The following is a 13,280-nucleotide window of genomic DNA, read 5'->3' as shown; positions in this document are numbered from 1 at the left end:
ATGGTAGCATCTTCACTGAATACATTATTTATAGTAGCAAGTTGGAATTTCGTTTTACTGTCATCATCCCACACTATTTTTTCTCCAGATTCTGTTGATTCTTTCTTTCTTTTGTGGGCTAGTTTACTTTTCAATTTACATATTATGGGCATGTGGTCTGATTAAACTCTATCCAACACTCTAAATTCTTTTACCTGTACTAAGTCTTCAACACCTATTATTACGTAGTCAATCACAGACTGTCCTGATTCAGCAAGAAATGTGAAACCAGAGAACTTAAAACAACTTTTGAGTTCTCTGGTGAAACTTCCGTCTTCATCACCATTTGTGTTTTCATTCAGTACTCACCACCCTTCTTCTTCTATAATACTAATTAGTAGCTCACCTTCTCTCGTTGCACTTGTTGTCTCTTGATTGTCTTTGTATACCCTCTTCTTCGGGTCCTACGTATAAGCTACCTTTGTGACCTGTTCTTGCATTGAGATCACCCCCTACGATGATTTTCACTTGTTCCCTTCCTCACATATGTCTTTTAGCACTTTTTTAATTTTACCTTGATTGTAGACTGTCCATATTACCCACTTATCATCCACTATTTTGACAACATTTTTCACTGCCACATCAAACTCAAAATTATTATCTTCAACTCCAATGTCTTTTCTTACCCCAGTTATTATGCCACCACTAGCTCTCCCTTTCTTTTTTTTGCTCTTTTCGCTGCTTTACCCTTCCACTCGTACTCTTTTGGGAGTCTTTTCGCAAATTTTTCCCATCCCTTACTTTCTACCCATGTTTCAGTTAAACCGATACATCATATTGTCTAAGAAAATTCCAAAAATCCATATTTTTTTTACCTAAGCCTGCAACATTCCAAAACACCACTTTAAACTCATCGCTTCCTGTTTCATTGGCCCTGTCCATTGCGCTCCAGAGCACTTTCCTGTCAACGCTGTCAAAAGCAGCTTTTAAGTCTACGAAAAAAGCAAAGAGTTTCCCCTGTTCCTTAGTTCAGGTTCTTTTTCAACTGCGTGTCTTAATATGTAGATATTGTCGATTGTTCCTCTGCTCTTTCGCTTTCTTTATCGCCTTTTCTGCAGGGGCGTAACAAGCCTAGATTTCCAGTGTTCAGGTATTCCTTCTCCACGCCATATCCTTTTTATTAGGTTGCATATCTCTTGTTGAGTATTACCTTGTGCAAAAACCCATGCTTCATTTCGGATACCATCTTCACCAGTAGCTTTTTTCCTCTTTAGTTTTCTTATGTTTTTGTTATTTCCTCAGCTGTTAAATCTTCTTCCTTTTCTTCATCTTTGTCTTCTTCTCTATTCCAATTGCCTGCCATATTTGCTTGTTCTCCATTCAACACGAGTCTAAAATGTTCACACCACTTTTCCATGGGGATGTCTTTGCTTATTTCTAACGAAGACTTCCTATATTTATTGATGTTCTGCCACACCTTCTTTTCAGTATTTGCGTTTTTTATTTCTGCAATCTCGTTTTCTTTCATTTTACTTTCTTTTTTAAAGCATAGTTTTCGGAACTCCTTTCTTTCTTTCAAGTAATATTCTTTGGTTGCTTGGCCGTGCCTCTCAACTTGTTGCTACAGAGTATAATAGTTTTGTTCACCTAACGGTTGTTTGTATCACCTAAAACTAATCGAGTTAGATATAAGGTTATATATATATAAATTATCAGGACGAAGAGACGAGTTGAAATCCGGGTGACGTCCGTCCGTCCGTTCGTCCGTTTGTGCAAGCTGTAACTTGAGTAAACATTGAGATATCTTTATGAAACTTTGTACACATGTTTCTTGGTACCGTAAGACTGTTGGTATTGCAGATGGGCGTAATCGGACTACTGCCACGCCCGCAAAACGCCATTAATCAAAAACAAATAAATTGCCATAACTAAGCTCCACAACAAGATGCAAGACTCTTATTTGGTATACAGGATCACATTAGGGAGGGGCATCTTTAGTTAAAAATTTTTTTAAAGGTGGCGTGGTCCCGCCCCCAATAAGTTTAATGTGCATATATCCTATACCAATGAAGCTATAATAACAAAATTCACTGGGAACAAATGCTTTTAGCATCTCTATCGGCGGTGTGAAAATGGGTGAAATCGGGCGAAAACCCCGACACTCCCCATATAACGGTACTGTTAAAAACTTCTAAAGGCGCGATAAATCAAGAACTAAACAAGTCAGAGACATTCAATTTTATCTCTGGGATGGTATAAGATGGTTTAATGAGAACCACGTTTAAATTTAGATAGCGGTGCCACGCCCACTTTTAGGGGAAAATCCATATTTTGGAATCTGCTCAACCGATTTCAACCAAATTCGGTACATAATATTCTTTTCATATTTCTATGGTATAGTACGAAAATGGGCGAAATCAGACTACAACCACGCCTATTTCCCATATAACACCATTTTCAATTCCATTTGATATGCAAATCAAGTAACAATGATTATATCGGCGTAAAACTTTGCGTGAATAATACGTTTAAAGTATGCCACCTTGTGACCAAAAATTATCTAAATTGAACCAAAACTGTTCAAGCCCCTAGGTACTGAAAATGTGGACCCCAGTGCCAATAGTTGACTTTTTATCGAAAATATCGGTCAACATAGAACAAGGCGGCAAGACCCACAAAGAAATCTAAAACGAGTATACCATTTGACTGTGCGAGAGTATAACATGTTTGTTTACATCCGAACTTATCCCTTCTACTAGTTTCTGCTGAATTTCATCTACCTTCCTTTTCCATGTTTTCTTACACATATTTTTGTTCATGACTTCTTTCAATTCTTCCTTGTTTCTATTGATGGTAGCATCTTCACTGAATACATTATTTATAGTAGCAAGTTGGAATTTCGTTTTGCTGTCATCATCCCACACTATTTTTTCTCCAGATACTGTTGATTCTTTCTTTCTTTTGTGGGCTAGTTTACTTTTCAATTTACATATTATGGGCATGTGGTCTGATTAAACTCTATCCAACACTCTAAATTCTTTTACCTGTACTAAGTCTTCAACACCTATTATTACGTAGTCAATCACAGACTGTCCTGATTCAGCAAGAAATGTGAAACCAGAGAACTTAAAACAACTTTTAAGTTCTCTGGTGAAACTTCCGTCTTCATCACCATTTGTGTTTTCATTCAGTACTCACCACCCTTCTTCTTCTATAATACTAATTAGTAGCTCACCTTCTCTCGTTGCACTTGTTGTCTCTTGATTGTCTTTGTATACCCTCTTCTTCGGGTCCTACGTATAAGCTACCTTTGTGACCTGTTCTTGCATTGAGATCACCCCCTACGATGATTTTCACTTGTTCCATTCCTCACATATGTCTTTTAGCACTTTTTTAATTTTACCTTGATTGTAGACTGTCCATATTCCACACTTATCATCCACTATTTTGACAACATTTTTCACTGCCACATCAAACTCAAAATTATTATCTTCAACTCCAATGTCTTTTCTTACCCCAGTTATTATGCCACCACTAGCTCTCCCTTTCTTTTTTTTGCTCTTTTCGCTGCTTTACCCTTCCACTCGTACTCTTTTGGGAGTCTTTTCGCAAATTTTTCCCATCCCTTACTTTCTACCCATGTTTCAGTTAAACCGATACATCATATTGTCTAAGAAAATTCCAAAAATCCATATTTTTTTTACCTAAGCCTGCAACATTCCAAAACACCACTTTGAACTCATCGCTTCCTGTTTCATTGGCCCTGTCTATTAAAAATCCCTCTTTTCTATATTACTTTTTGTTTGTTGCCACGAAAGCCATTTTTCATCGACGCACATTTTTCAATATCCTAGCGCTTAAAAAACCTAACCTCTTGTGTGTTAAGTTTCTTTCTTTTTCACTTAAAGCCTTAGATTTTATGCTTTGTTGGTTTTCTTGAATTATTAGAGAAAGCCCCACTAATTTCAGATTATGTAGACTGTTCAATTTTAATTTATAAGGACACTTTTACTACTCAATTATACGGGTCAACACGAAATTTGACCTCGACTTGAAAGTGTAAAATTTCTTTAGTTTAGGTCACAAATACACAAAAAAAAAATATAATATATGACCTTCAAAACTTTGCTTTTGTGGTCAGGAAACTAATTAAACGAATTTTCTCAAAATCTGTGGTTTAAATGTTATTTATCACTTGAGTGCCATCTGGAGGCACTCTCTGAATATAAAAACTCCACTCCAATCTCGCGGTATTTTTGAATGTATTACAACTAATTAAAATTTTTAAAAAAAATTTAATAAAGTGTATTATTATTATAACTATCGCAAAGCAAACTTTATACCAAAAAAAAGTATATCCTTTTCGTTTTTGTATCTAAATAATCGAAAAATCATAGTATAAAGTTTAGGACTAGCAACAATTATTTTTTTGTTGACCCGTGTTATCTTTAATTTTTTTTCTTCTTTTACGTTACGAAAACGCGTTATGACTAGTGATGACACGTGGTTTATGAATATGACGTCGAAACAAGCCAACAGCAAATGAGCCGAAACCAAAATAACCAAAATTTGCTGAAGGCACTTAAGGTCATCCCAGCCGAGGCTTATAACAAGTGTATGGAAAATTGTATTAAGCGTTTTCATGCTTGTTGGCTTAGGAGTCTATTTTGAAGGCGATAATAAAAGTGTGTACGTGAAAATGTCGTTTTTTTTGTCAGTCTAGATCAAATCGGATGCATTTCCTTTTGTAATTACAATATTTAGTTAATAATATATCCTATCAATATTCATTACTTCGAGTTAAAAGTTAAGCCGATGATTTCGTTACACAAAGTGTCTGTAACGCTATATGTGTAGAGTATTTTTTGTATAGGAATAATTATGTAACGCAAATAAGCCTTGATTTTTTCTACGTAATATCTAGTTTTTCGTATAATAGAGTTTCCATTATAAATATATGGATGGTTTTCTTTATTATTTTGTTAAGTTGTATATCTAATATATTTTACTAGTTTGTTTGCTATTCGTGGCAAATAAATCACTAAATCTAACTTACTAACTCTACTTTGTTTTGTACATAAATATTATACCTTCTGCTCAACGCAAAACGAGACTTTATCCATAACTCGACAAGGACATGACATATGGCCATACTTATTTTTGCTTAGGTTGGCAGGACTGTTATATGTTTACATGTCAAATTTGAGCGCGATCTGTCATATAGTTTTTTTTTAAGACACTATAAACAAGTCAACCTCGAGTGTGTTTTTCGAATTTTACTATGGAAATTAACGTTGAGCAAAAAGTGTTAGTTTGAAATTTTGTTATTCCAATGGAATAAGTGCGACGGACGCAATGAAAATGTTGCAGAAGGCATATGGGGAGTCTTGCCTATCACGTGCACGTATTTTTGATTGGTATAAGTCGTTCAAGGACGGCCGTACATCGCTGGAGAACTTGCCCCATGATCGTCGTCCAGCAACGTCAATAAACAAAGAAAACGTCGAAAAAGTAAAGAAAATTGTGTTGGAAAATCGTCGTGTGACTGAAAGAGAGATAGCTAGTGAGCTCAACATATCAAATGGATCCGCTCATAGCATTATTCACGATGTTTTGGGCATGAGACGTGTGTCTGCTCGACTTGTTCCAAAATCCAGCTCATACGTCTCGTCTTGTACGCGATTATTTGACCAAAAACAACGTAAATATTGTTCCGCAAGCACCGTATTCACCCGACATGGCACCGTGTGACTTTTTTCTTTTCCCTAAACTCAAATTGCCGCTTCGTGGAAAGCATTTTCAGTCGATTGAAGTCATAAAAGAGAATTCGAAGAAGGAACTGAAAGCCATACCTAAAGCGGCCTACCAGAAGTGTTAGGAAGATTGGAAAAAAAGGTGGCATATGTGTATCGCCTCTAATGGTGACTATTTTGAAGGGGATAAAATAAATATTGAAGAATAATTAACCGTTTTTGTTGTTTGAGCCAGTCTCGTTTATATTTGAGCAGAAGGTATATGACATTTGAATTTTGTGATACAATTTATTAAATTTTGCAACTTTTTTTATGTAATTTTTATTTAACCTATCAAACTATATTGTACTCAAATATCTCATAATAATTTAATTAACATATGTTCTAATTTAATTATTTCCTTTTACAAAAATGAATCAGCGAAATGGAACTAGTGTGGACTCTCTACAAATAAATACGGGTGAAGACGATATTCGAAAATTTAGTATAATTACGCAGTTCAATGGTCAACCTCTTCTAGACTTCTGGGCAGATCAGAAATGCAATCGTGTTGATGGTTCAGATGCTTCAATGTTCCCGCCTCATATTTTAAATACCAGAGAAGATTTGCAAGTTTTTTTGCAAGTACTTTGCAGGAAAATTCCTCTTTCTTTTGAAAAAGAAGTTACAATTCTTAATAATATTGACGCTTTTCGTTATCGAACGCCATTGAATGTTTTCTCTAGCCCAGAAAATAATCCAGAAAATGCATGCTACTGTCACAATACTCAAGTGTGCTTGCCCAGTGGAGTCATAAATGCCACTAAATGCTATAATGGAGCTCCTATATTTCCATCCTTTCCACATTTTTTCTCCGGAGATCCAAACATTTACAAAGATTTTGATGGAATCAGACCTTCAAGGGAATTACATCAGACTTATGCTGATATCCACCCAAGATTTGCATTTCCTATAAGTGGTGCTTCGCGAATACAAATCAATATTGCAGTCCATAAAGGTTCAATTTTGAAAAGTAAGTACAGTAACAATAAAATATATCAAAAAAAATTACACAATTCAAATTTGAGGATACAGCTTAATGGTATACATTCGCATTTTGCCAGAATCAAGAGCTTGGTAATATTTGTAAAATATTTATATAAATAAATAAAATAATCTACACAACTCAAATTTGCTGATACAGCTTAAAATTATACATTCGCAGAATCAAGGGCTTGGAAATATTTGCAGAGAGAAAGTAAGTAAGCTCATTTCAAAATAGTAAATTGCTTACAATGATATCTGCATCTTTAATACCAACCTCCTCAGAATGCCAAGGAAGTGAAGTAGTTTTATTAAGAAATCTCATATCTCATTCTGATCATTTGGATTGTATGTATATATAACTTTTTTTATTTTGATATGCATATACATACATATATATATATATGAGGAAATTCAATCTGAAGTTTTGAAAATCAATAAAAGAAATGTTTGCATTTTCATACTAGAACTAGTCTAATATACGTACCGCTGACAATTGTGTATGTTATCGAATACTATCAAACCTTAGTAGGTTACACCTTCAAAATCAGGAAACTGCTCAAGAGAAGTTGTTTGCATTATTTTTATAATTTTAGAGTTTGTACACATTTAATACATTTAACGAAAATATGTGTACTTTATTTTTTTTTATTCACGAAAGTTTCGATTTGGAGCTGACTAATTTGCCAAAATTAGTATTTAAAACGTGTAAGGAAGTGCCAAGTTCGTTAAGTGTAACCGAACATTTTATACTCTCGCAATTTGCAAGGATCAAAGCCAGGGAAACACAATTGGATGTCGGTAAAACTTGATATTAAAACAGTAAGGAAGGACTAAGTTCGGGGGAACCGAGCATTTTTTACTCTTGCAACTTGCAAGGATTAAAGCTAGTATCTTATAGGTGTTGGAAAAACTTTGTATTAAGTTGCGAAAGAATGCAACATTCATTATTCGACGAAATCGTGAATGAATAATAATCAAATTTGGTGACTTATTAACTTATATTGAAGGTCATGTACTCACTTAGTTTTATTAATATATAATATTTTAATCGCGTTAACCGAAGAGCCTAAATTAAATATTTATTATTTGTCACCGAGGTATCACCATTTATAAAAAAAAGCATGCTGCATAAAAAAAGTTAAGTCCGATCGGGGAGGAATATAGGTTAAAGTTAAATAAATAAAGCAAATATTAACACAAACTCTATACATTGAAATTAGTTGGTACAGGGAACGAGGACATATTCAAAAGGTATAGCAGGATGAAGGGCAAGTAGAACACCTCCCCCTCTGTTCAGTCTATGAAATTTGCTGTTTAAATTTTCATTATTAAAAATGTGTGTAACCATTTTTCTGTGAAACCACTTATATAATATAAAAATTCCAATTACTACTGTTTTTCATTTCCGTGGTTGCTTTCGGTATTTTAGAAATTTTTAACTCAATAGGATTTCTGAGATTAAAAATCCTTACATAATACAATACATATTGATCCATATACCTATACGGTATAAAGATAACCGAAAGTTTGAAATTCTTATATAAGTTATATGAGGGTTAGGGGATGTATTGACCAGTTTTGGTATTACGACTTATCTTCTGGTAATAGAAATCACTGCTGTCTGAGTTTCATTAATGGTAAGATATCTTAGCAAAATTAATACTAGACTGTACTTAGATGCAAAAAAAATGTAAAATCGATACACAAATTAACCCAGCGTTCATATAATATTCATAATGTGTGTGAGTTATATTCAAAAATTGAAAAATGTTTTCGAGTATACTTAAATAATAGCAAAAATTAACACAATCCGCCCATACCTTCATTTGACGTTAAACCGTTTATGTTCCTTTTTAAGTGTACGAATTTAAGTGAACAATTCTTTTAAAAAATAATATAGTTTAGTGCTGAATATAAATTAAGCTGGTCGAGCCTTTGTTCTTAACCTCATATCTCTAATATAATGATTCCCGATTCTCTGGTTCACTTTTTCCTTATATACCCTATATATTAAATTTAGCCTCTTTGGTTGAGTTTATACCACGTGCAGCGTGTTGATTCCGAGAGAGTGTCTAAATTGAGATGTCGTAGTTAAACTTGGTACACGGGTTTCTTAGAAAAAAGGAAGAACGATTTTGTAGATGGGCGTAATCGGACCACTACCACGTCCATTAAACGAAAATTTATAAAGCGCCATAACTAAGCACTAAATTAAGATACAAAACTGTAATTTGGCACAAGGGATCACAGCAACAAGTGACACCCGTGGTCTAGAAAATGTGCGTGACCTCGCCATCTAAGAGGCATAATGCACATATCTCCTAAAACCCGTAAGATGGAACCACAAAACTCACTCAGGACAAATCCATCAAGCATTCATCAAAAATATCGGTCAATCTGTGAAATACGTTACTGAAATTCGGAGCTAATCCTTTCCTGATAACAGTATGCCTGTATGTCAAAAATGGGTTGCATCGGATGATCGGCTTTTTCGTAGCCATCCTATACCTAAACAAAAAGTTTCGCACTTTCGGTTTACTGTATACCACATATATCAATCAATATGTATGTGGATTACATTACTAAAAACGAGAAAGCGCGTTTTACTAATAACAATGTATCTCTGTGCCTAAAATGGATAAAATCGGGTGAAAACTTGCCCGAGACTCCATGTAACAAATATCCCGATTTTCGAATATCCGGCTAACTTTACTCCATACAAGTTTATATTGGTGATGGTATGTGCACTTTAATGAAACTCTGGGAGCATATTATTAGTATGTATGTATAGTATGTGATATTGCCATAAATTGGTAAAACCGGGTCAATACATCCTTTAGACCCCATATACATACCTAATAACAATTTTCAAGCTTCTGGTTGAACCTACTACATATAATGATTGTAAATTTTAATATACCGTATGCCTCGTGGAAAGCTTTCATTGATCCTTAATCAGTTTTTCGAAAAAGTGCCCGATTTGGATCTTAACCAAGTTAATTTGATACCGAACAAATTTGCTAAATTCTAGATTTTGTATACGTTGATACCACCTAAAGTTTTCCGTTATTCAGAGTAATCCTCTTGTTCTACCATAGGACTCGTATCATCCTGCTTTGGAAATAACTATCAAAACTACTCGATAATAGTCATCAAGCTTCTATCTTCTCTATACGGTTTAAATTTGCAAAAGCTGACTTTAAAAAATTTAATAGCGAACTTTCTCGTCGTGTCGAGTGGAATACGAAAAACGTCCAATTACAACGCGATTACCCGTTCATGCGGGTGGTTACAATAAATTGATTATTCGGTGGGAAATGGCCTCTTTTCGGCAGTTAAAATGTTTTTATTGGAAACCAATTTATTAAAATTAAGACCACTGAGAAATCGTAAAAAGAAATGTAAAACAAAAACAAATAAGGAAGGGCTAAGTTCGGATGTAACCAAACATTTTACACTCTCGCAAAGTCAAATGGTATACTCGTTTTAGATTTCTTTGTGGATCTTGCCGCCTTGTTCTATGTTGACCGATATTTTCGGTAAAAAGTCAACTATTGGCACTGGGGTCCACATATTCAGTACCTAGGGGCTTGAACAGTTTAGATGATTTTCGGTCACAAGGGGGCATACTTTAAACGGATTATTCACGCAAAGTTATACCCCGATTCAATCATTGTTACTTGATTTGCATATTGGAAAGTGAAAGAATCAAATGGAATTGAAAATGGTGTTATATGGGAAATAGGCGTGGTTGTAGTCTGATTTCGCCCATTTTCGTACTATACCATAGAAATATGAAAAGAATATTATGTACCGAATTTGGTTGAAATCGGTTGAGCAGATTCCAAAATATGGGTTTTCCCCTAAAAGTGGGCGTGGCAAAGCTATCTAATTTTGAACGTGGTTCCTATTAAATCATCTTATACCATCCCAGAGATAAAATTTAATGTCTCTGACTTGTTTAGTTCTTGATTTATCGCGCCTTTAGAAGTTTTTAACAGTACCGTTATATGGGGAGTGTCGGGGTTGTCGCCCGATCATCATCCATATCACCCATTTTCACACCGTCGATAGAGATGCTAAAAACATTTGTTCCCAGTGAATTTTGTTATTATAGCTTCAGTGGTATAGGATATATGCACATTAAACTTATTGGGGGCGGGACCACGCCACCTTTAAAAAAAATTTTAACTAAAGATGCCCCTCCCTAATGTGATCCTGTATACCAAATAAGAGTCTTGCATCTTGTTGTGGAGCTTAGTTATGGCAATTTATTTGTTTTTGATTAATGGCGTTTTGCTGGCGTGACAGTAGTCCGATTATGCCCATCTGCAATACCAACAGTTTTACGGTACCAAGAAACATGTGTACCAAGTTTCGTAAAGGTATCTCAATGTTTACTCAAGTTACAGCTTGCACAGACGGACGAACGGACGGACGGACGTCACCCGGACTCGTCTCTTCATCCTGATAATTTATATATATATAACCCTATATCTAACTCGATTAGTTTTAGGTGATACAAACAACCGTTAGGTGAACAAAACTAGTATACTCTGTAGCAACAAGTTGCGAGAGTATAAAAAACATGTATGGTATATGTATATGTATATACTTGTAACTATAGAGGTATAAAATATATAACCTATGTCTCTCACTAAAAAATTATTAAAATTGATCCAGTAGTTTTGATTTATTCATTACTGCCCGTGGCCCGCAACGTTAAATTTGGAATAAAACAATTCCCCTTTCCCTATATCATGAAGATTTCCTGCTATCTTTGGAATATCTAAATTCATACACTACATTTTTACTTATATACTTTTGAAATTTTTACCTATTTATTTTATTTTTACAACAATTAATATATTACAGAATGTTTTTGTATACAATGTTCACTGCTTTCTTGTCATTGACAGTACAAACATTTTTTTTCTAGAGTTTACTCTTGAAAGGGCGACATACAGTTGGCCATTTGAAAAACAGTCAAAGCTCAAATTTAAGCCTGAACGTTTAAGGTTTGACCCTGCGATTTATTAATGGTTATTGCAAAACATGTCTTTACCGGAAACTGTAAACATTTAAATTGAAAGGGTAAATCCGATGGTATCAGAGGGATTCGGGGAATCAACATCTTGTCCGGTACCACAAGGACATCTTGTCCGGTACCACATCATGTGAGTATTGTGCACTCTATTATGAAAGTTTTCAATGACTTTACCTGCAAACGCGTGCCATTGCAAAGTTTAGGCTGATTCAGGTTTCTTAATAAAATAACAGGAAAATCTACTTTCACCACCATTTTGTAAGGCGGGAGTCCAGACGGGTTCAAAGAGTTTAGAAATTCTGTAGGAAAATGAACAGCTTTTTCCAAATCGAGAAGTATCGACCAAGTAGTACAATATATTTTCGTCGACGCATCATTCTTTGAAAGAATCAAGTTATTTACCTTGTCTACTTGTTCATTAGTTGGTGACACAGAATTGATCTTTCTTTAAACCAAGATATTGTCTTATAACTTATGTTATCAATGTCAGGATAGACATTTACCTTGTCTACTTGTTCATTAGTTGGTGATAGAATCGATCTTTCTTTAAACCAAGATATTGTTTTATAACTTATGTTATCAATGTCAGGATAGACATTGTTGACTAACTCTTGGATGTTGTCTATCAAAACACAAAGGTTTTCTAGGTTAATGCTTCCCTCCCTTTGTATTAACTCTCCATTGCCAACTTTTAGCAGCATCTCTGGAAGTAGTCTTATCTCACGTGAAGATGACGAAACCCTCATATTAGTTTTAAGCTCTAATTTATTGACATGTGGCCAAAGGTTGGATCTTTTTAGGGAAGCATTTATTTCGTCAGCCCGTGTTCCTCGACTCACAACTGGTAGAATTTGACGAAAATCTCCTGAGTACAGAATTGTACATCTACCCATAGGTGAATTTTTGTTGCGCAATTCGCTCATTGTCCTATCCAGTGCTTCCATAGACGTCTTGTTTGACATGGTAGCTTCGTCCCAGACTATTAATGAGCAGTCACGCATCGATTTTCCTATATTATTCTGTTTAGAAACACTACGGACGCTGTTATTATCATCGGTGCGATAAATCGGGAGATTGAATGTAGAGTACGCGGTTTGGCCTCCTTCCAAAAGCGTAGCGGCAATGACGGATGACTCAACAGCTAACGCAATTTTTCCGGTACATCTCACTTTTTTTTGTACCTCCTGGGGCATAAAGGAAAAACAATTTCCTTTCATTGTTATCAATTGTTGGTAGTACTGCAGTGAATACTTTTTTCTGATCGATGTTTAATCGTGGCTCATCTTGAGCTATATTTTATAAAATTGTCGTTTGATCGCATGATGTTTCTCATGTGTATTCGGCACTATTATTTAAATCTGAGTTAGTAGTATTAGCTGGCATCCTCAGCGCAAAATCCTTGATCGATTTACCCGAAAGTAATTGCACTACTTTGTTCAATTCAAATAATGCTTCGTCATATAGGTTTTGATCAT

General features: G+C 34.9%; 1 protein-coding gene across 5 annotated transcripts in view; it reads left to right on the top strand.

Annotated features, from left to right (window-relative positions):
* Positions 1-13,280, top strand: part of LOC106623160 (lysosome membrane protein 2) — a 165,410-nt gene that overhangs the window by 94,493 nt on the left and 57,637 nt on the right. For 2 of the 5 annotated variants that reach the window (XM_070108906.1, XM_070108907.1), the window contains 2 exons: positions 6,153-6,744; positions 6,937-6,969. In XM_070108906.1, coding sequence (XP_069965007.1) covers positions 6,153-6,744; positions 6,937-6,969 — 625 coding nt within the window. Of the gene's footprint in view, positions 1-6,152; positions 6,745-6,806; positions 6,830-6,936; positions 6,970-11,697; positions 11,936-13,280 lie in introns of those variants that run through there. The other 3 variants (XR_011396164.1, XM_070108909.1, XM_070108908.1) reach the window with 3 other exon arrangements.

The sequence above is a fragment of the Bactrocera oleae genome, chromosome 4, assembly GCF_042242935.1.
Source record: "Bactrocera oleae isolate idBacOlea1 chromosome 4, idBacOlea1, whole genome shotgun sequence".
In the NCBI taxonomy this organism is placed as follows: Eukaryota; Metazoa; Arthropoda; class Insecta; order Diptera; family Tephritidae; genus Bactrocera; species Bactrocera oleae.
The sequence above is the reverse complement of the archived record's forward strand: the minus strand, read 5'-3'. Positions and strand labels throughout refer to the sequence as shown.